This window comes from Saimiri boliviensis, chromosome 6 (assembly GCF_048565385.1).
Source record: "Saimiri boliviensis isolate mSaiBol1 chromosome 6, mSaiBol1.pri, whole genome shotgun sequence".
NCBI lineage: Eukaryota > Metazoa > Chordata > Mammalia > Primates > Cebidae > Saimiri > Saimiri boliviensis.
In genome coordinates, this window is record NC_133454.1 from 23,676,338 (window position 1) to 23,700,550 (window position 24,213).

At 39.7% G+C, this 24,213-nt stretch overlaps 1 protein-coding gene across 2 annotated transcripts in view; it reads left to right on the top strand.

The window, feature by feature from the left end:
- Positions 1–23,016, top strand: part of RSF1 (remodeling and spacing factor 1) — a 161,036-nt gene extending 138,020 nt beyond the window's left edge. For both annotated transcript variants that reach the window (XM_003935038.4, XM_074400407.1), the window contains 5 exons: positions 1,750–1,817; positions 3,205–3,412; positions 6,164–6,384; positions 9,530–9,718; positions 15,537–23,016. In XM_003935038.4, coding sequence (XP_003935087.1) covers positions 1,750–1,817; positions 3,205–3,412; positions 6,164–6,384; positions 9,530–9,718; positions 15,537–16,105 — 1,255 coding nt within the window. In that variant the 3' untranslated portion in view covers positions 16,106–23,016. The remainder of the gene's footprint in view (positions 1–1,749; positions 1,818–3,204; positions 3,413–6,163; positions 6,385–9,529; positions 9,719–15,536) is intronic.
- The last annotated feature ends 1,197 nt before the right edge of the window (positions 23,017–24,213 follow it).

The window sequence follows — 24,213 nt, forward strand, 5'->3', positions numbered from 1 at the left end:
AGGGCTAGTAATTACCATTTTAGCATAGTTTTAAACAAGTTATTTCATCCTTTAGGCTAACTTAGCCTTGAAGTAAAAGATGTTTTATATGTGAAGAAATCTTAGGAATCCTTTAGTCTTGATCCTTTTCTTTAAGTCAAGGTTAACAGCTTCAAGAAACACTTTTACCTAGTTCTAAAATTTGAACCATTTGTGTATGAATTTCAGTAATAATATAATTTGCAATCGCAGTAATAATATAGCCTTATTATTGGGACTTTTATTTTTTTCTTTTTTTGAGACAGGGTCTCACTCAGTCCCCAAGGCTGGAGTGCAATGGTGCCATCTCAGCTCACTGTATCTTCTGCCCCTTGGGCTCAAGAAGTCCTCTTGCCTCAGCCCACCAAGTAGGTGGGACTACAGGCAGGCACCACCATACCAAGCTCATTTCTTGTATTTTTTAATAGAGACAGGGTTTTGCCATGTTGCCCAGGTTGGTCTTGAACTTCTGGGCTCAAGTGATCCGCCTTGGCCTCCCAAAGTGCTGGGATTACAAGTGTAAGCCACTGCACCCAGACATATTATTAGGACTTAAGAGTATTTATGGAAATGTAATTTTGTTTTACTTACTTTGCCATGTGATTTATATAATTAGGAGTTGGCAAATTATGCCCTATGGGCCAAATTCAGATCACTTCTAGTTTTTATACAGTGTGACCTCAAAGTGGTTTCTGTAAATGCTTGGGAAAAAAAAGAATCAAAAGAAAAGTAATATTCTGTGGAAATTACCTATAATTCAAATTTCAGTGTTCATAAAGTTTCATTGAAACACATCTGTATCATTTACATACATATTGTCTGTAGCTGCTTTGCACTACAATAGCAGAGTAAAGTCAACAGAGACTGCATTGTCTGAAAAGCCTAAAATATTTACCATCTGGCCTTTTATAAAAATTTTTGCTGACATTGTCTCAGTCCAATTTGGTTGCTCTCACAAAGTAACCATAGACGGAAAGGCCTGTAATCAACAGAAATGTATTTCTCATTAGTTCAAGAAGCTAGGAAGTCGAAAGTCAGGGCACTGGCAAGTAATGGTGTCTGGTGAGGGCCTGCTTTCTGGTTTATAGATGGCACCTTCTAGGGTGTTCTTATATCATAGAAAGGATAAGGGGACTCTTTAGGGTAGATCCAATAGGCCTACTCCTTCATAGATGGCCATCTTCTTTTTTTTTTTTTTGAGATGGAGTTTCGCTCTTGTTACCCAGGCTGAAGTGCCATGGCGCGATCTCGGCTCACCGCAACCTCCGCCTCCTGGGTTCAGGCAATTCTCCTGCCTCAGCCTCCTGAGTAGCTGGGATTACAGGCACGCGCCACCATGCCCAGCTAATTTTTGTATTTTTAGTAGAGACGGGGTTTCACCATGTTGACCAGGATGGTCTCGATCTCCTGACCTGGTGATCCACCCGCCTCGGCCTCCCAAAGTGCTGGGATTACAGGCTTGAGCCACCGCGCTCAGCCCGATGACCATCTTATTGTAACTTCATATGGTGGAAGGGACAAAGGGTCTCTGTTTGGCTTCTTTTATATTTTATACATGAGGGCTGTGCCAAAGACTTCACCTCCTGATACCATCACCTTGAGATTTAATATTTCAACATGTGGATTTTGAGGGGACATAAACAATCAGGCAGTAACAGACATCTGCTAAAGGTGATCTTTAAAAATAAAAAGCCAGGACAGGCTATAATGTGATCATTGTGTATATTTTAGATTTGATGAGTTTGATGAAGCAATTGATGAAGCTATTGAAGATGATATCAAAGAGGCTGATGGAGGAGGTATGTATTTGACATTTTCTTTTCTTCATAGAACGCTGCCAAGAAGTTCATTTAGGTGCCCAAAGTAGGGCAGTGAGCATATTTTTTTATTTTCTTTCTCAATGTGTATCATGATTAGGACTGACGTTAGTTGTTTCAGATGCAGAATAATTTGTGGACACATGTCAGTGTATAGATTCAGATCTTACTAATTACTTTTAAAGCAGTTTTGTTTTACAACCCAATATAAAACATTGATGATCCTCCATAGGTTAAAAAATTTACTTCTGATTCCATATAGAAAACTGAGGAAACTTTTCTGTTGTCTTTGAGACTACAAAGTCTCAATAATTATGGATAATCAGAACCAAAATAATTTAAACCAAGATTTAAGTTAACTTAGTAAAAATTGGTTTCCTTATTTCATAGTCTTTAATAAGTCGCATTAAAAAAGAACTTGAAGGTAATTTTATTAAAGCACTATTAGCGAATGCTCCAATATGGAACATTTTGGTTTCTGTTTAGTTATTATGAAAACTCTGGAGAGGATTAATAAGTAGGTTGTATGCAGCTGGGTGTGGTGGCTCACACCTGTGATCCCAGCACTTTGGGAGGCCAAGGTGGGTGGATCACAAGGTCAGGAGTTCAAGACCAGCCTGACCAACATGTTGAAACCCCTTCTCTACTAAAAATACAAAAATTTGCCAGGCGTGGTCACATGCGCTGGTAAGCCAGCTGTTTGGGAGGCTGAGTCAGGAGAATCACTTGAACCCAGAGGCAGAGGTTGCAGTGAGCCAAGATGGTACTACTGCACTCCAGCCTGGTGACAGAGTGAGACTCCATCTCAAAAAAATAAAAATAAATAAAATAAGTAAGTTGTTTAAGGCTTTTCCAGAGGTATGTGTCTTGTTTACATAATTGCTGCTGAATTATCACTTCTTCTGTCCTGCAAACACAGTTTTTAAAAACTCTATTGGCCTCTTTCTAAAGCCTTGTCCAAAAGACAGCTTTCAAGAAGAGATTCTTGAGTGACTCCTCATAGGTATGAGGTTTCTTTTTTGGGTGACGAAAATGTTCTGGTGTTAGTTAGAGGTGATGGTTGCACAACTTTGTGACTATACTAAAAACCTCTAAATTGTACACTGTAAGAGGGTGATATTATGGTGTGTGAATTACGTAAAAATTTTGAAAACAAGAGGTTCTCTATATAATAAACTTCCATAGGATAAATGAATGCTAAAACTATGAGACCTCTAGCTGAACTCATGAGAAAACTGCATATTTTTAGGAAGAAAATAAAGAAGTGAAGAACTGTTAAGCATGAGTAAGGACTGTCTCTAGAAATTAAAGGGAAGCTTTTAATAAACACATATTTTTCTCTCCTCGAACTCCCCTCCCCCACACTCAGGAGTTGGCCGAGGAAAAGATATTTCCACCATCACAGGTCATCGTGGGAAAGACATCTCTACTATTTTGGATGAAGAAAGAAAAGAAAATAAACGACCGCAGAGGGCAGCTGCTGCTCGAAGGAAGAAACGCCGGCGATTAAACGATCTGGACAGTGATAGCAACCTGGATGAAGAAGAGAGCGAGGATGAATTCAAGATCAGTGACGGGTGCGTGCTCTGCCACCGGACCCCAATCCCTAGATACCCGCAGGAGCAGGGCTGGGCTAACAGCGAGGCTCGCCCATGCTGGGATTAGGCTTTTCTTCTTCATCTACATAGACAAGTTCTGTTTATTTTCAGGATATTTAAAGCAGAGTCAAGAATATTGATTTTTGCCTTTTTGAAAAGTTTAAAACAGAAAATAGGTTTATGGTTGTTTAATATTCAAAATTATATTCAAATTTTACTGACTACAATTAAACTTTCATTCATTGAGAGCCTTCTCTGTACCTTTGTGCCACCTACCAGGTCCATGACGGGTTCGCAGTCCTATGTGAGAAATAAATAAGTAATTAAATATTTTCCTCTCATGATTCATAGAAGTTGGACTTGGAACCAGTAATCCAGGATAGAAGATCAAGAAAGGCTACTGTGCGGAGTTGGAATTGAAACAATACTGCAGAGTTTCTCCTTTGAGATTATTAGAAGAGGAAACAAGCATATAAACCACAAACAAAAGTCATCCTGCATAACTGCTACTAAAATACAGGGAAAGATAAATTAGAGCACGGAGGAAAGTTGGCCTAATCCAAGGAGTAAAACTTAAAGTAGAAGTAAAGCTTGATCTGAAATTTGAAGAATGAATATTTGGAATCAACAAGGGTGGGACTAAAAGCAGGATAAGGAAAGAAGGCATTCTAAGCAAAGAAGTCATATGTCCAAGACAGCAAGCCACAAAATGTCATGGAATATTTGGGAAACTCCTGTTAGCTCAGGATAGCAGGAATAAGAGGACAGAGTAGAGTGCCCTACTGGAGATGCGGCCAAGAGATAAAAAGAACCAGATTAGGGAGTGTTATATTTGCCATGCATAAGTGTTTTGACTTTATGCTGAAAATTATACAAAACTAGTGAAGGGTTTTAAACACTAGATTAATATGAGATTCATGTTTCAGAAAGTCATCTTGGCATGCATTTGGAGGATAGATTGAGGGGAAATGAGACTAGATACTAGAGAAACTATTTGCAGAGTTGCATTTGTAGTTTAGGTAGGTATGAAAAGTTGAAAACAGGCCGGGCGCGGTGGCTCAAGCCTGTAATCCCAGCACTTTGGGAGGCCGAGGCGGGTGGATCACGAGGTCAAGAGATCGAGACCATCCTGGTCAACATGGTGAAACCCCGTCTCTACTAAAAATACAAAAAATTAGCTGGGCATGGTGGTGCGTGCCTGTAATCCCAGCTACTCAGGAGGCTGAGGCAGGAGAATTGCCTGAACCCAGGAGGCGGAGGTTGCGGTGAGCCGAGATCGCGCCATTGCACTCCAGCCTGGGTAACAAGAGCGAAACTCCGTCTCAAAAAAAAAAAAAAAAAGAAAAAGAAAAGTTGAAAACAGCCGGGCGCGGTGGCTCATGTCTGTAATCCCAGCACTTTGAGAGGCCGAGGCGGGTGGATCACGAGGTCGAGAGATCGAGACCATCCTGGTCAACGTGGTGAAACCCCGTCTCTACTAAAAATACAAAAAATTAGCTGGGCGTGGTGGCGCGTGCCTGTAATCCCAGCTACTCAGGAGGCTGAGGCAGGAGAATTGCCTGAACCCAGGAGGCGGAGGTTGCGGTGAGCCGAGATCGCACCATGGCACTCCAGCCTGGGTAACAAGAACGAAACTCCAGGCCGGGCGCGGTGGCTCACACCTGTAATCCCAGCACTTTGGGAGGCCAAGGCGGGTGGATCACGAGGTCAAGAGATGGAGACCATCCTGGTCAACATGGTGAAACCCCGTCTCTACTAAAAATACTAAAAATTAGCTGGGCATGGCGGCGCGTGCCTGTAATCTCAGCTACTCAGGAGGCTGAGGCAAGAGAATTGCCTGAACCCAGGAAGCGGAGGCTGCGGTGAGCCGAGGTCGCGCCATTGCACTCCAGCCTGGGTAAAAAGAACGAAACTGCATCTCAAAAAACAAACAAACAAAAAAAGTTGAAAACAAGAGATTAGGTTTCAGAGATTGTCTTTTAAGATTTAGATTCTAGGCCAGGCGCGGTGGCTCAAACCTGTAATCCCAGCACTTTGGGAGGCCGAGGCGGGTGGATCACGAGGTCGAAAGATCGAGACCAACCTGGTCAACATGGTGAAACCCCGTCTCTACTAAAAATACAAAAAATTAGCTGGGCATAGTGGCGCGTGCCTGTAATCCCAGCTACTCAGGAGGCTGAGGCAGGAGAATTGCCTGAACCCAGGAGGCGGAGGTTGCGGTGAGCCGAGATCGCGCCATTGCACTCCAGCCTGGGTAACAAGAGCGAAACTCCGTCTCAAAAAAAAAAAAAAAGGTGGATTCTAGTGAAAATAGTAATTGATTAGATATGAGAAATTAAAAGGAGAAAATCAGGATAAATAGCAGGTTTCTGGTTTTGAGTTACTGGATGGGTGATGGTACCAAATGCCAGGCCAGGGAACAGAAGAGACAAGTGGATTGGAAAATAATGAATTCACTTTTAGATACATTGAATTTAACATAGGGGACATCCCAAGAAGTCAAAGCAATACAGAAATCAGCATTAATTCATTTTTACAACCTCTCCTAACAGCTTAGGTGGCAAAACATTTCCCCATTTTATAAATAGGGCATTTGATACAATTATGTAGATATGTTGCACAATACGTTACGTAATGATTCACTGGGCTCACTAGAATTTGAACTTGGAACTCTCAAAAATGGGTTCAGTCTTCTAAATACCATTGTAATTTATCTGGTTTCTCTTGCAGATCTCAAGATGAGTTTGTTGTATCTGATGAAAACCCAGATGAAAGTGAAGAAGATCCACCATCTAACGATGACAGTGACACTGACTTTTGTAGCCGTAGACTGAGGCGACATCCCTCTCGGCCAATGAGGCAGAGCAGGCGTTTGCGAAGAAAGACCCCAAAGAAAAAGTATTCTGATGATGATGAAGAAGAGGAATCTGAGGAGAATAGTAGAGACTCTGGTAAAAATAATCTGTATCCATATCATACCTCAGCTCAACAAATTCTTATGACTTCTGGAGTTGAGTTTTTAAAATAAAATTCCGTTCTTAAGACTTACTTCTGACTAAATTTTTCTCATAGACAGCACATCTGGGAAAATACATACAAATTGATATGTTAACTTCATATCAGATGCCTAGTAGGATTGTGATGACTCCTTTGGTTGTGAAATGTTTCCATGCCTAAGCTTTCATCTTCGTAGAGTTTCTTGGAAATCATTCTCAATAAACTGTGAACATTTCCCTCAGATGCCCAGTTATTGGAGAGAAAAAATATCAGTTAACTCTCATTTAGACCACAGTCAGTGATTGAGTAGTTTTTACAGATTAACAGTAGTTGATGTTATTATAGAGTATGCTTATCCCTAATGAGAGGCTCAACTGCTAAAAGAAATGCACGCTTTATGCAGTTGGCAAATTGATAGATGTCATCTTAATTGGAGAAGAACCATAAATATGAGTATCAGACTCTGGCCATCTTTGTGGGGTTTTTTTTATTTTATCTTTTTTTTCTTTATTTTATCTTTTTTCCTAAGCCATGTAAGTGGTGATATCATGCCCCTTTATCAGTGATTATTTTATTTTTGGTAAAGATGGGGTTTCACCATGTTGGCCAGGATGGTCTTGATCTCGACCTCGTAATCCGCCCACCTTGGCCTCTCAGAGTGCTGGGATTACAGGTGTTAGCCACCATGCGTGGCCTATCAGTGATTATTTCTTAAGGACATTTTTTTTTTTTTTTGAGACGGAGTTCAAGCAATTTTCCTACCTCAGCCTCCCAAGTAGCTGGGACTACAGGCACGTGCCACAATGCCCAGCTAATTTTTGTATTTTTAGTAGAGACGGGGTTTCACCTTGTTGACCAGGATGGTCTCGATCTCTTGACCTCATGATCCACCTGCCTTGGCCTCCCAAAGTGCTGGGATTGTAGGCATGAGCCACCGCGCCCGGCTCAATAAGGACATTTTCTTACATAACCACAGTGCAGTTACCAAAATCGGATATTTTAACATTGATATAATGCTATTACCTAATCAACAGTACACATTCAAATTTTTATCAAGTATCTCCATATTATTATTTATATCCTTTTTTTCTTTTTCTCACCCAGGATCCATTCCATGTCTGTGCATTTATTCATGTGTCTTTAGTCTCAATTAATCCAGAATCTTCCTTAAATTTTGTCTCATTGATCTTGATATTTTTAAAGAGTGCATACTAGTTGTTTTGTAAAATGTTTCTCTAGGGCCGGGCACGGTGGCTCAAGCCTGTAATCCCAGCACTTTGGGAGACCGAGGCGGGTGGATCACGAGGTCGAAAGATCAAGACCATCCTGGTCAACATGGTGGAACCCTGTTTCTACTAAAAAAAAATACAAAACATTAGCTGGGCATGGTGGCGCTTGCCTGTAATCCCAGCTACTCAGGAGGCTGAGGCAGGAGAATTGCTTGAACCCAGGAGGCGGAGGTTGCGGTGAGCCAAGATCGCGCCATTGCACTCCAGCCTGGGTAACAAGAGCGAAACTCTGTCTCAAAAAAAAAAAAAAAAAAAAAGTTTCTCAATTTCGACTTTTTTGTTTCCTTGTGATTAGATTCAGATTATGCATTTTTGGCAGGAATAGCACAGAGAATGTTGCATCTTCTGAGTCTCTTTATTATTTTTTCTTATAATTAATAATTCATGGAAATTTGAGACTATGTAAATATCCTGTTTCATATGTTTCACCTGCTAGTTTTAGTTTCTATGGATAATTCTAACTCCATCATTCCTGTTACATTTATTTATTGTTGTTCTGTAAGGAAGAACTTTTCCTTCTCCATGTATTTATTTCTTTATGTCAATGTATACTTGTGGATTCTTATTCTACTCAGTGGATATAATACATTCCCATCATTATTTAGGTTCTGTTTGTCCCAAATTTGGCCAATGAGAATCACTTCAATCTATTGGCTAGCTATGAAATCCATAAAAGAGTAACAGCTTGAATGTGGTACTTTGGTGGAATTTAACATTCTGAAAAACAGCTGTGACATAATGCCACAGCCTCACTCTGGTATGTGTGCTTTATTTAGCAGATTTGTATTCTACATGGAGAAAAGTCAAAAGTACAACTCTAGTTCTATATTTATGTGGAACAGGTTCATGAGTTTTCTTTGGTTAGAGGGCTTAACTTCTGCAATACATTATGGCTGTAGCCACAGTTAGAACAGCAGATTATCAGGAGGCGGATTTGTGGTAACTGTCTACCAAGAAGAGCAGTCATGGCAGCTGTCCACCTGACCAGGTAGCTCTAGGTCATGCAATAAGGACTGTTGCTAAAAAGTGTGAAATATTTAGGTTGGATGTGGTGGCTTACGCCTGTAATCCCAACACTTTGGGAAGCGAGACAGATAGATAACTTGAGGCCAGGAGTTTGAAACCAGCCTGGCCAATGTGGCAAAACCCCATCTTTACTAAAAACACAAAAATCAGCTGGGCGTGATGGCACACACTTGCAGTCCCAGGTACTCGGGAGGCTAGTTCAGGCGAATCACTTGAACCTTGGAGGTGGAGATTGCAGTGAGCCAAGATCACACCACTGCACTCCAGCCTGGGCGAAATAGTGAGATTCTGTCTCAAAAACAAACAAAAAAGAATAAAATATTTTCTAATCTTGAGGTTTCACCACTTATACATTGTGAGATTTGGCATAAAAAAAACCCCACAGATTGACTCATTCTTTGACTCATTCTTTTTTCTTTTTTTTTTTTTTTAAGTGAGACTTAAAGGCCAGGCCTGTTGTAATCTCAATACTTTGAGAGGTAGCCAGGCATGGTAGTGTGTGCCTGTGATCCTTGCTGTAACTACTAGGGTGGCTGAGGCCAGAGGATCTTTTGAGCCCAGGAGGTTGAGGCTGTGGTGAGCCGCATTCATGCCATTGCACTCCAGTCTGTGTGACAGTGAGACACTCTCAAATAAAATAAAATGAGACTTATAAAAGTTATTGTTCACTTAAAAATATTTATGACCAAACTCTGCTTAGTAGCTTTTCATTTTTAGAACCTAAGCTACATTTTTACTTAATAGATATAAATTTTATACTTTTTTCTTCCTTTTCTTTAAATAGAAAGTGACTTCAGTGATGATTTTAGTGATGATTTTGTAGAAACTCGGCGAAGGCGGTCAAGGAGAAATCAGAAAAGACAAATTAACTACAAAGAAGACTCAGAAAGTGATGGTTCCCAGAAGAGTCTGCGACGTGGTAAAGAAATAAGGCGAGTCCACAAACGAAGACTTTCCAGCTCAGATAGTGAAGGTAAGGCATAGGTCTCCTATGTATAGAAGTTTGGGACAGGGCAAAGTAGACATTATAACGTGAACTCAGGATTGTGATTCTGTACCATTCTTTAAAATCAGGCAGGCCAGGCACAGTGGCTCGTGCCTATAATCGCTACAGTTTGGGAGGCCAAGGTGGGCAGATCACTTGAGGCCAGGAGTTCAAGACCAGCCTGGCCAACATGGTGAATCCTTGTCTCTGCTAAAAATAAAAAAATTAGCCAGTGTGGTGGTATGCACCTGTAATCTTAGCAACTCAGGAGGTTGAGGCAGTAGTATTGCTTCAACCCGGGAGGCAGATATTGCAGTGAGCCAAGATTGCACCACTGCACTCCATCTGGGTTACAGAGCAAGACTGTCTCAAAAAAATTATATATATATATATTATATATTATATATATAACCAGTAGTATAACCAGTAGTATCTTTGAGATAAAACCCATAATTTTGTGCCTGCTATAGTTTAAATAAATCATACTCAATAAGAGGCTAATTTTTAAGATCTCCATTGTAATTAAAATTTTCATTGAAACTAGAAGAGTCTCAGGAAATTGTGATCTAATCAAGATTTACTCTACTTTTTTTTTTTTACTCTCTTATTCATGACCCTCATTTTGAAATAACCTCTTACGTCCTCAGTAGCTGAAGGGTTTCAAATCAGTCTACTGTCTCTTTCCACCTTGACTATGATTTCAGTTGGTAACTTTTACTTCTTTTTTTTTTTTTTTTTTTTTTTTTTTTTTTGAGATGGAGTTTCGCTCTTGTTACCCAGGCTGGAGTGCAATGGCGGGATCTCGGCTCACCACAACCTCCGCCTCCTGGGTTCAAGCAATTCTCCTGCCTCAGCCTCCTGAGTATCTGGGATTACAGGCACGTGCCACCATGCCCAGCTAATTTTTTGTATTTTTAGTAGAGACGGGGTTTCACCATGTTGACAAGGATGGTCTCGATCTCTCGACCTCGTGATCCACCCGCCTCGGCCTCCCAAAGTGCTGGGATTACAGGCTTGAGCCACCGCGCCCGGCCAACTTTTACTTCTTAATAGCTATAGTGCCCCCTACCAGTAATACGATACATGCTGTACAATATGAATTTCTGATATCCATTTTGTCTTTTTTTTTTTTTTAAGAGACAGGGTTTCACCATTTTGGCCAGGCTAGTCTCGAACTCCTGGCCTCAAGTGATCCACCTGCCTTGGCCTCCCAAAGTGCTGGGATTACAGGCGTGAGCCACCGCGTTCAGCCTTTAATTTTTTTAGAGAGGGGTCTCTCTGTTGCCCACACTGGAGTGCAATGGCTATTAACAGGCATGATTATATGGCAATACTGTGATCCTTCCACCCCAGCCTCCCTGGTAGCTGGTACTGTAGGCACATGACACCACTCCTAGCCTTCATTTATTCTTTGTAGTTATTCTAGAGCTCTTCCTAAGCTCCTTTTAAATGACCCCAACTCTCACCTTCCAACCTATTTGTTTAATATGTGTGATTCATCATTGTTTACAGCCTGGTTTTTTGTTTTTTGTTTTTGAGACACACACTCTGTCATCCAGGCTGGAGTGCAGTGGTGTGATCTTGGCTCACTGCAAACTTAACCTCCCAGATTCAAATGATTCTACTGCCTTGGCCTCCCAATTGCTAGGATTTTAGGTGTGCACTACCACGCCCAGCTAATTTTTGTATTTTTAGTAGAGACAGGGTTTTCACTATGTTGGCCAGGCCAGTCTTGAACTCCTGACCTCAGGTGATCCACCTGCCTCGGCCTCCCAAACTGCTAGGATTACAGGCGTGAACCCCAGCGCCCAGCTTTATGGCCTGTTTTGAAGATTGTTTACATTCATAGATTAAACGTGAATTTATGTTTGACCCCAAGACAAAAGAGAAAGGGAAAAAAGATGTTTGGATGTGGGATGCTAAAGTAGGGAGGTAAACATCGTTTTTGAATGTGTACTTACCTTCATGTTTCACAGAGACAAACATAAGTTCATTAGTTCAACCATTACGAATATTTATTAAACTAGGCCCTATTCCAAGCACTGGAATATAACAACAAACAAAATAGCTCTTAGGAAATTCTTATTTTAGTTGGTGGGAGAGTGACAATAAACAAGATAGATAAATAGAAAATATGATATATTAGAGATGAGTGCTGTGGAAAAAATAAAGGAGAAAAGGGAGTTGGGAAAGTAGTTGAAGTTCAGATAGTATCCTAAGAAAATCCTCATTAAGAAGACAACATTTGGCCGGGCCCGGTGGCTCAAGCCTGTAATCCCAGCACTTTGGGAGGCCGAGGCAGGTGGATCACAAGGTCAAGCGATCAAGACCATCCTGGTCAACATGGTGAAACCCCGTCTCTACTAAAAATACAAAAAATTAGCTGGTCATGGTGGCGCGTGCCTGTAATCCCAGATACTCAGGAGGCTGAGGCAGGAGAATTGCCTGAACCCAGGAGGCGGAGGTTGCGGTGAGCCGAGATCGCGCCACTGCACTCCAGCCTGGGTAACAAGAGCGAAACTCCGTCTCAAAAAAAAAAAAAAAAAAGAAGACAACATTTGAGTGAAGACGTGAAAGAAATATTGTGTGTGAGTTATGCAGTTATCTAAAAGAAGAATGATATAGACAGATGGAACAATAAATGTGAAGGCCTTGAGGTATTTGTGTGCTTGTCATGTTGAGCAAACAGAAAGGAGTGCAGGGTTGTTCGAGCAGAGTGAGTGAGGGCAAGCATAATGAGATGAAGCAAATAGGTCAGTGGGGACCAGTCAGCAACAATAGCCCACCTGCCTGTATAAATAAACCTTTCGCAAAGCAAGGTTATTGTTTCTGTTTTTGAGACAGGGTCTCATCCTGGCTGGAGTGCAGTGGCAGAATCACAGCTCACTGCAGCCTCAATCTGCTAGGCTCAAGCAGTTCACCCACCTCAGCCTCCCAAGTGACTAGAAGTGGCATAAACCACCACACCATGCTAATATTTTAATTTTTTTATAGAGATGAGGTCTTGCAGTGTTGCCCTGGCTGGCATTAAACTCCTGGCCTCAAGTGATCCCCCCAACCTTGGCCTCCCACAGTGTTAGGATTACAGGTGTAAGCCACTGCATCCAGCCCGCTAATGCAATTTTTATTGGAAGACTACCATGCCCATTTGTTTACATACTGTCTGTTGCCTGCTTTCTCAAAAAGTTGAGTAGTTGTGACTGAGACGGTAAGGCCTGCCTCTCACATAAAAAATGTGCTAACCTCTGATGATAAATAGTGCTGTACAGTTGAACTTTCTATACTATGCTGATCATTACAGTAGCCACTAGCCTCATATGGCTGTTGAGCACTTAAGACGTGGCTAACGTGATCATGGAACTGAATTTTTATTTTTATTTAATTTTAACTAATTTAAATTTTAAAATAACCACATGTGACTAGTGTTTATCATATTAAATAACACAGAGTAGGGCATTATATAGACTTTGGATTTTTATTTTGCGAGAGGTAAGAAACATTTGGGCCAAAGCATAGATGAGTATTCAGAAGCAGATGAGGAGGGAGGAGAAAGAGGAAAACAAACCATCCCACATTTTAAGCAGAGGCGTGATATGATCTGACATAGGATTTAATTTGCTGTGGTTGTTGTGTTATGAATACATTGAAGGGGACCAGGGCAGAAGCTAGAAGACCCATTAGGAAGTTATTGTAATAGTCCAGGTGAGGGATGATGGAGGGTGGAATTAGATCAGTAGCAGTAAAGGGGTGAAAGCAGTCATATTATGGATATGTTTTAAAAGTGATACCCAAAGGATTTACTGTTGGGTTGGATGAAAGAAAAGAATCAAGGATGACTAAGCGACTGGAGGAACAATTGCCAAAAACTTAAGATGGTAGAGACCACAGTGCTACAGGTTTAAGGAGAAAGTTTAAGGGCTCAGTTTTGAACATAGCATTTAAGATGCCTGTTTAGAGATATCCAAGCCTAGATGTTGAGTAGGCAGTTTGATACACTAGTCTGGAATTCGGTGGTTCCCTAGAATAAATGTGAGAGCCATCAGCACATAGACGGCATGCCAAGTTATGAGATGAGGTGAGCTTTTCTTAAATGGAAGTAGAGTCTTCTCCCAGTATCCATGGGAGATTGATTTCAGGATATCCACAGATACCAACATCCTTTTATGTACAAGTCCCTCATATATAATGGTGTCATATTTGCATGTAACCTACCCATATCCTCCATATACTTGAAATCATCTTTAGAATATTTAAAATACCTGATACAATGTAAATGCTATATAATTGTGTTTTTTTTTTTTTTTTTGAGACGGAGTTTCGCTCCTGTTACCCAGGCTGGAGTGCAATGGCGCGATCTCGGCTCACTGCAACCTCCGCCCCCTGGGTTCAGGCAATTCTCCTGCCTCAGCCTCCTGAGTAGCTGGGATTACAGGCACGTGCCACCATACCCAGCTAATTTTTTGTATTTTTAGTAGAGACGGGGTTTCACTATGTTGACCAGGATGGTCTCGATCTCTTGACCTCGTGATCCACCCGCCTCGGCCTCCCAAAGTGCTGGGATTACAGGCTTGAGCCACCGCGCCCGGCCTATATAATTGTTAATACTGTATTATTATATTATTTAGTGAATGACAAGAAAAAAGTCTGTGTAAAAAAAGTTCAGTTTAGGCCGGGCGCGGTGGCTCACGCTTGTAATCCCAGCACTTTGGGAGGCTGAGGCGGGTGGATCACGAGGTCAAGAGATCGAGACTATCCTGGTCAAGATGGTGAAACCCCATCTCTACTAAAAATACAAAACATTAGCTGGGCATGGTGGCGTGTGCCTGTAATCCCAGCTACTCAGGAGGCTGAGGCAGGAGAATTGCCTGAACCCAGGAGGCGGAGGTTGCGATGAGCCGAGACTGCGCCATTGCACTCCAGCCTGGGTAACAAGAGCGAAACTCCGTCTCAAAAAAAAAAAAATTTCAGTTTAGACACTACCTTGTATTTTTTTTTCTGAATATTTTCTTTCTGCAGTTGGTTAAATTCACGGATAGGGAGGCCCAACTGTATAGACAATGAAGAGAAGACAATTAAGACTACCAAGGGCGTCTGATAACTAAGATGAGAGGTGGCACATTGTTTCATATGTAGAGTTGGGTGCCCAGTTTGAATCTTTCTTTATCAGCATGTTAACACGATAACCTAATTTGTGTACTAGTGGGAAGGATTTTCTTAGTTTGTAAATAACCTATCTTCATTTAATTCAAGCATTATCAGACCTCTTCCCCAAGAAATCTGTTGGCCAGGCACAGTAGTTGAGGCCTATAATCCCAGAACTTTGGGAGGCCAAGGTGGGCTTATCACTTAAGGCCAGGAGTTCAAGACCAGCCTTGGCCAACATGGTGAAACCCCATCTCTACTAAAAATACAAAGAAATTAGCTGGGCATGGTGGCATACATGCCTGTAATCCCAGGTACGGGGAGGCTGAGGCAGGAGAATTGCTTGAACCGAGGAGGCAGAGGTTGAAGTGAGTCGCAATTGCACCACTGTACTCTAGCCTGGGAGACAACGTGAGACTCCACCTCAAAAAAATAAAAAGGAAAAGAAAATATTGCCTAAAATCATAAATAAAGCGTTACCATGAATCATATTGGGCATTATTATGCGACTGAGAAAAGAGAAATCAGGCTAATTATTGAAAGGAAATATTTACATATAAGCAATTCTGAAAGCAGGACATGCGGTGAATATGGGGAGGAAAAGGAGAATTAACTTTGTTTGTGGTTAACTGTGCCAATGGCTTAAATGTGCTGTTTATTCTAGAGAGCTATTTGTCCAAGAACTCTGAAGATGATGAGCTAGCTAAAGAATCAAAGCAGTCAGTTCGAAAGCGGGGCCGAAGCACAGATGAATATTCAGAAGCAGATGGGGAGGAGGAAGAGGAAGGCAAACCATCCCGAAAACGGCTACACCGTATTGAGACGGATGAGGAGAGTTGTGACAATGCTCATGGAGATGTAAATCAACCTGCCCATGACAGCCAGCCCAGGGTCCTGCCCTCAGAACAAGAGAGCACCAAGAAGCCCTACCGGATAGAAAGTGATGAGGAAGAGGACTTTGAAAATGTGGGCAAAGTGGGGAGCCCATTGGACTATAGCTTAGTGGACTTACCTTCAACCAATGGACAGAGTCCTGGCAAAGCCATTGAGAACTTGATTGGCAAGCCTACTGAGAAGTCTCAGACCCCCAAGGACAGCAGCACAGCCAGTGCAAGCCTAGCCTCCAATGGGACAAGTGGTGGGCAGGAGGCAGGAGCACCAGAAGAGGAGGAAGATGAGCTTTTGAGAGTGACTGACCTTGTTGATTATGTCTGTAACAGTGAACAGTTATAAGACTTTTTTTCCATTTTTGTGCTAATTTATTCCACGGTAGCTCTCACACCAGCGGGCCAGTTATTAAAAGCTGTTTAATTTTTCCTAGAAAACTCCACTACAGAATGACTTTTTAGAAGAAAACTTTCAACAAATCCTGAAGTCTTTCTGTGAAGTGACCAGTTTTGAACTTTGAAGATAAATAATTGCTGTAAATTCCTTTTGATTTTCTTTTTCCAGGTTCATGGTCCTTGGTAATTTCATTCATGGAAAAAAATCTTATTATAATAACAACAAAGATTTGTATATTTTTGACTTTATATTTCCTGAGCTCTCCTGACTTTGTGAAAAAGGGTGGATGAGAATGCATTCCAAATCTGTGAGGGCCCAAAACAGAATTTAGGGGTGGGAGAAAGCACTTGTGCTTTAGCTTTTTCGTATTAAATATATATTATATTTAAACATTCATGGCATAGATGATGATTAGCAGACAGTTTAAAAGTTCAAGTCTGTACTGTTACAGTTTGAGAATTATAGATAACATCATACATAAGTCATTTAGTAACAGCCTTTGTGAAAGCAACTTGTTTACTCTTGGAGATAACCACACTTAATAAAGAAGAGACGGTGAAAGTACCATCATAATTAACCTAAATTTCTGTTATAGCGGAGTTTGTTTAAAAAAAAAAATAAAATCATCTGAAAAGTATTTGTATAGTAAAATGTATAATGAAGCTTTGCCATCCAGACTGTGCTAGCAAAAGATTTTTTAAAATACCTTTATGCAGTGGTAACAAGGTGGCCTCAAATATATTATGTCTGATGGAGAGTTATTAGTGAAATGAATGTGGTCTTAGGCCTGAGTGGACTGTAAACTTTGCCAATAGTGTAACTATTGTCTTCTGGCCACTTGATGTTTAAATATCTGATCATTTTGAAAAAAATACATCTATATATAACATACATGAAGAGATGCTAAGCTGACTGATATTTTAGCACATTTGAAGACTGGGAAGAGATTTTCAGGTGAATTTTAACTGGTCTGTTCTTGCCCTTAGTATCTACTTCAAATTGAAGTCTACAAACAAAGCAGTTCCTTTGGGAGGTTTTTAGTTTGAGTTTAGCGCGCGCGTATGTGTGTGTGTGCGCGTGTGTGTGCGCGTGTGTGTGTGCGTGTGTGTTGGAATTTCCTATCTGCCTGGATATATTAATAGAGTTTGAATGTAGTTTTGGCCTTTGGCCATTAGACTTCTATTAAAATTCGTTAATAGTCATACAACCAACATAGAGTTGAATGAGAACTGCCAATGTAATTGATAGGCATGACATCCATTTCAAACATCTCAACACTTCAAAGAAAGATAAGCCCTTTGTTTCAGGAAAAAGGGGTTTGTAACTAACTAAATACCTAACATGTAATTGACACTAAAATATGAACTTTGTCTTACTTAGTTTCTGTTATAGCTGTAAAATTTCAGGCAGAGCCATAACATTGTACAGAGTGTAGCACTTGTGATTAAACCTAGCCTGTTAAATTCTGAAACCTTCAACCATTATTTCTGTGAATACTTTTGCCCTGGGATTTGGGTTTTTCTGTTCCAGTGTTGTGTCTGTTGCCGGCAACGGACACGCCATATCTGCTGCTGGCCCAAGGAACGTCATTAATTTTTCTTTACAAATTAAGTATTATGTGCTAGTCAGTGTATATAGTAAAGCACTTCTCTTTTTTATTACTAAAAAGCTGGCATTAGATTTGCATTATAAATACCTCTCTAGGAACTTTATACTCCTCCTTTTTCCTTCTTCAACAGGTATTGCCCTTAAATCTTATCTGTTGGCCTTGAAAGTTTATAGCTATTGTTTTTCAGTTGTTGGTTGTTTTGTTTCACTTTAGTTCCGTAGTACCTGCCCATTAATATTTTTGCTTTAATTCTAGCAATGTGTATGTATCTGTAAAAAAAATAAAATAATGAAAGCAGCCTAAAAATAGGATGCACCAATAGCATGTGGTTCCAAGTAAATTGTGAATTTTATTTTGAGAAGTATTCCACTGGAAGGGAGGGAAAGGCTTACATTCACAGACAGTAAAGCAGGGCTGTGGAAGGAGCTGCATTCACTTCCAGTTGCCTTTCCAGCTAGGTTTGTTTTATTTATTTGCAAGTCAGCTAAGAATCTTTTAAACTAAAACAGGCAAGCAATAGAAAGATTTCTACTAGTGCAAGGTAAGTGGTTTAAATGTACAGGTGGCCTTTCCTGCCACCTAGACTCGCTCTACCGTTTTAATCCTGCAGCTGGGTAAAGCCACTGTTGTGTAGAAACTCTCCTGTGTGCCCTGTCTCTACCTCTGGACACACCAGCTCCTTTTTCCACCTATTAGTTATATTCCTGACTTAAGCCAAGTGATGAGAAGTAGTATTAAATGGGTAGATAATTAATTTTAACAGATGCATAATGTGAAATAAGGCATTCTTTCTACCCTTCTGCTACAGAAAGTCTAAGGTAATTTTTACCTTCGCAAAGACTCAGTATTCCAATTATCAAATGTCCCACTGACATGGGTTTGGAGACCACTTGTGCTGCCTGATATTTACCAAACTTGAATAAGTGTTTGTTAACTTGATAGTGAATGTATGCCTTCTCACCTTATAGTTTGATTAAATCAATTAGCTATAGCTCATCTACCAAGAATGTAATCCAAGTGGTTGATAAATACAAATTATGCAGATTAACTGATTATTGGTGATTAAACTTTGAGCAGTTCAAAAACAGTTCTGCTGCTTGGAGTTTGGATTCAGTCCCTCAAAGAGTTTGTGTTCACTGAAGTACACTCAGAAGGTACTCTGAAGAAGTTTAAAAAAAAAATTTAGGGAACGAAATTTTCTGTATACCAAGACAATACAGTCACTAGGAACTGCAGAAAGTATAGATCTAGAGTTTAGACAGTCTTGGATCTTCGTTAGAGCACTAACCATGGATTTAGATACACAATAGCTGCTATATAGTAGAGCCCTTTAATAATTTAAACCACCTTTTTCGAAATACATGTTGGACTCCCAATGTCAAATACTAGTTGGACTCTAGAGCAAATACATTAAGGGGAGATATAGATGAATATTCAGTATATTTAGTTTGTGATTTCTGTAAAGGTTTGAAAACTAGTCAGTTTTTCACAAAGCAGAAGCTTTGAACCGAAATACATGTGAAAAGGACTCAGACTAAAAAACATTTTGGTTTTGTGCATCAGTGCTGATGAAATAGTGTTTAGTGTAAAAAATTTTTCCATTATTGGCACATTACTGCAAAATGATGGAAAGATTTTCAAGAATGTACATTAAGTTGTATTTCCTCAACATCCTTTTTTCAGTGGGTCAATGTCACAGATTCAGAGGACAAAGGGGAGTTTCATTTAGAATAAATTTGTGTCTACTGGTAATCTATGTAAAAGGAATCTGCCAAAGAACCAAAAACTTTGAAAACTAATGAAGCTTTTGAAAAATAATTTTTAAACGAATTAATTTTAAAAGGGTATTACACATACCGTTTTTACTTTTTGGTTGATGAAACCCATCCCATAATATACATTTGAGCAAAGTACATATATTAAGAAAAATATGGACATTTACTTGTTTAAGTTAACCATCAAAATGATGAGGAAATTTTAGCTGTTTTTAAGTGGGATTGAGGCAGTGTCCTTGGTCGCAAGGAATGCTTTGTTAGCTTGTTTGTGGGCTTGAGAGATGTTAACCATTTTTGATAGTTTGTTCCACCACACAACTGTAAAGAACCTAATGAATCGACAAGTTTAATATTCAGAAAAAGTTACGAGCTCCACTCTTCACCAACACAGTGGAACAGATCCATTATTCAAGGTGATGCCTCACAGCTATAGAACAACTACTCAGAGACCCAGATTTAAATGGTACATGTGTATATGTGTGTGTGCGCACACACTTCAGATAAGTACCCAAATAAATAAAATTAATTCATCATAAACTACTGAAAGAAATAAGATGGCTGCATTGCAACTGATAGAAATATTATGAGCATCATTTAATTACAGGAAATCTAGATAAGTTTCTCCTGTTGTTTGACATTCTCAAAATATATTCCTGGTTCTCCAAGAAGCAGAGAATGCCAATACTGCGCATCTGCTGTAATATACCTAGTCCTCTTCTGCTTAGTGATCCGTTATTGAATCTTCTTAGATTAAAATCCATTCCTATTTTATCTACCTTTCTCAAAATGTGTACCTGTAAGCCTACCTTGGCAGTGGTGAGCTGATTTTTTGTGTCGTTTTTATACCAATCCTGAAGGTCAAAGTCTTTTGCTATCAATGTATTTAAACTGAGTTGCTATATGTTCACTTAATTTGTTTTTAAAGTATTTTGCTCCAACTTAAATTATCTTTTAACATCTTTTGAGTGCCAAGAATTGCTAAGACTTGAAGACAGTAATTTCAAGTAAGCAAGCAGTCATAAGCCAAATATAGTGAGCTTAGTATGTAACCACTTTATACACTCACCACTTTTTGTATTCATTCAAATCGTCCTGGAAGTTGGTTAGAATAGGATCCCATTTGTGGAATTTTTTCCCTCCTTTTGGACATGTGAGCACAATTTTTTTTTTTTTTTTTCATTTTGTATTTATACCACTTTGGAAAATTCAGTAAGCCCAATTCTGGCACATTGTTGTGGTTTCAGTTAATTAAGATGTTTTTATTTTAATAACTTTAAAATATGACTATCCTATACATAAGCTATATGAGAGGCCATAACAATAGGTGAGTAGAAATTTATTAAACTTCTTGGCTATTTAGAATGAGAAAAAACATTTTTAAAAGAATTTTTTTTCCCCAAACCAGTACAAGCTAGAAAGTGTGCTAAGGACTGAATACTTGCCTTGTGCTTTTTGCCACTGGATGATGTAAGTTGAGAATGGAATTTTTAATCTTAACTATATATTTTCTTGACTTTCATCAGTTTCTAAAGAAATCTAATGTAAGTGTTTTGGGATTTTGTTTGATCTGTATTTATTGAGTTCTGGTCATAGACCAGCAGCTTGCACATCATGCTTATGAACAGCCAGAACACAGTTATTGGGAACTTCATGGCTCAAAAGCTTCTGAATCATTTAACTTATTTTGTATGTTGCAAAAAGAAAAGTTTATTTTGATTGAGAGTCACCATTTTTTTTAATAACTGTACAGCTTTTAAGGGATGGGAGGTGGGAAAATGCCCTAAAATAGGATGTAGATTTTTTACAATTGTGTTTATGCTAGATCATCTACACGTGCATTATGTAATTAAACCTAAAATTGTTTAAAAAGTTGTGCCATGTCTTTTTCATTCTCCTGCCCTTGAATTGGTGCATGTCAACTGCTATGTGGACAAACCTTGAAATTAGACTAACAAGCCCTGTCTCCAAAGCTTTAAGGTCACTGCATGAAAATTTCACACACACACAAACATGCACATGCACATACGTACATATATACACACGGATTACTTTATCTTAGTAAATGGATTTTCAGGATCAGAACAGCTACAATCCCCAAATTTGGCTGTTAACAGCATATTCTTAATAGTGCATGATTTTTGTGATGCCTAACTAGGGTATTCTCAATGTTAGTCTGGTGTTTTATTCTCTTTCAAAGCAGCTTCTTGATGATGGTATCTGTTGTAGTTTGCCCAAACCTGCCATGAAGTTTTGTATGCACTTTGAAAGAGCATGTCCTATGCTAAGATGGGGTTGGAGCAGGGCTTGATTTTAATCTATTCATATAAAAGAAGGAAAAAAACTAGGATTGCTCTATTCGGTTATTCAGTGGATTTAATTCCATAGGAATAGTTGTCTGTTGAAGTGAGGCAGCAAGGGAAGTCAAATTCAAATTTCAGTATCCTCCTTATTTGATAGGTATTTTGAAATCTTGTAGGACTTCTGATTCTAGCAGTCTTTTACATGGCACATTTCACCATGGTATGTTGACAGCTTTGTTTAATGCCAGTACGTTTCCCATCTGATAATTTTGCCATTAATTTATCACCTTTGTAATACAAGTGTGTTCTTGAATTATATTCATCTGAGTGTTTCATAATTTCTATCAAAGCTATATTCATGTGTTGCCAGCACCCGTTTTTTGCTATCCTCATTCAGAAGGGAAGCCTGGGGATCATGAGTTTCCATGTGAAGAATACAAATTTCAGATAAGAATTTGTAAGTGGTATATTTTAGAATTTTGTTTTGATTTAAAGTAATAGCTGGAAATCAGGAACTGTTTGATCAGAATGCCTCTTGAATTTTCCAACATGCTTATACGAAATGCTTTATTTTCCTATGCATTAAAAAAAAAAATAGTATTCCTGGAATAGGTTCTCAGAATGCTTTATTTGGTTTCTAGGAGATGAGATTTAAAGCAGAAGCTCCAAGGTTAGCATAAAACTAACTCTTGAGATAATCAGGACCATGCTGTTAGTTAAATAGAAGCTGGAGTGCTATCTGTCACATAAGGTACTGCATGTGTGTGGGGGTGGGGGGGCAGGGAAGATCAGAAAACTGGAAATGTAATTCTGATAACAAAGTAAATTGTGCATAAGAAGTATGAGAATTCTTGGTAGCTTAAAGCTTCAGGGGTTAACTTCAGTGTATGAACACCTAGTGTGTTAGAATTGCAGTGCATAGTTGTTTAAATACAATATTCCTTGTAAGTGACAACCCAAATATGTTGTGGCTGGTGCCAATATTTTTGTTAATGAAATGTTCAGTGTCTCACTACAGTCTGATCAGAACTCTTGGTGTTATAAGCCAGGCCTAAAGCCATTTTATAGCTATTGGCCTAATCGTGTAACTTTTTCTTTCAAAATGTTTTATTATAATACTTCTGTCATTTATTTCACTTAATATGTCAATTGTCATAATAAAAATTTAAATTTGAATTATTTAGCATGATGTGTTTGCAAACTTAGTTTTTAAAAAAATTTTGTGGCACATGGAACAATTTAAAATTTTGTGGCACATGGAACAGTTCATGATGGTCAAAATGTATCACCTAGGCCTAGCTGAATGGTTCTCCCACTATCCAGAAAGTAAATTTGCAAGTGCATCTATTTCCCCAAAATAATTTTTAAAGCTATCTGCCAACTAGACAAATATAGATATTAGAAAACCATTATCTTTAGCCTCTGGATAATTAACAAGTCCACATTAAAGAGGCTGTGGGGACTTGTTCTGTGTTGTCCCGTTGGAGCACAGAACTAGACCACAGGGCAGAAGCCACAGGGCAAAAATTTTCCATTCATTCTGTGGAAGAAACTTATCTCTCTAATAATAAACAAGCTTGGAAGTGAATTATTAGGAATAAGGGATGTTTGATAGTCCAAACATCCACACATTGATCCACACATTTAAAAATGCATTAGATCAGATGATTAACGGGTCCTTCCAACCCTTAGTATGCTTCTCAACTACAAATGATTTGACAGTTTTTATTAACTCTTGAAATACAGTAAAATTCACACTGAACTTGCTTTTTTACCAACAAATTAGCAGAGTATTTGTGGTTCTGATTGAAAATATTAACTAGGTGCCGGGCGCGGTGGCTCACGCCTGTAATCCCAGCACTTTGGGAGGCCGAGGCAGGTGGATCACAAGGTCAAGAGATGGAGACCATCCTGGTCAACATGGTGAAACCCCGTCTCTACTAAAAATACTAAAAATTAGCTGGGCATGGTGGCGCGTGCCTGTAATCCCAGCTACTCAGGAGGCTGAGGCAGGAGAATTGCCTGAACCCAGGAGGCGGAGGTTGCGGTGAGCCGAGATCGCGCCACTGCACTCCAGCCTGGGTAACAAGAGCGAAACTCCGTCTCAGAAAAATAAATAAATAAATAAATAGACTATAGAAAACCCTAAACTGTATTTGGAAATTCTTGCTGAAATGTCAGAAATTCCTAAGAGAAACTCCAGGGCAGGACGCGGTGGCCCGTGCCTGTAGTCCCAGCTACTCGGAAGGCTGAGGTGGGAGGATTGCTTGAGTCCAGGGGTTCTGGGCTGTAGTGCGCTGTGCTGATTAGGTGTCCGCACTAAGTTCAGCATCAGTATGGTGACCTCCCAGGAGCGGGGGACCACCAGGTTGC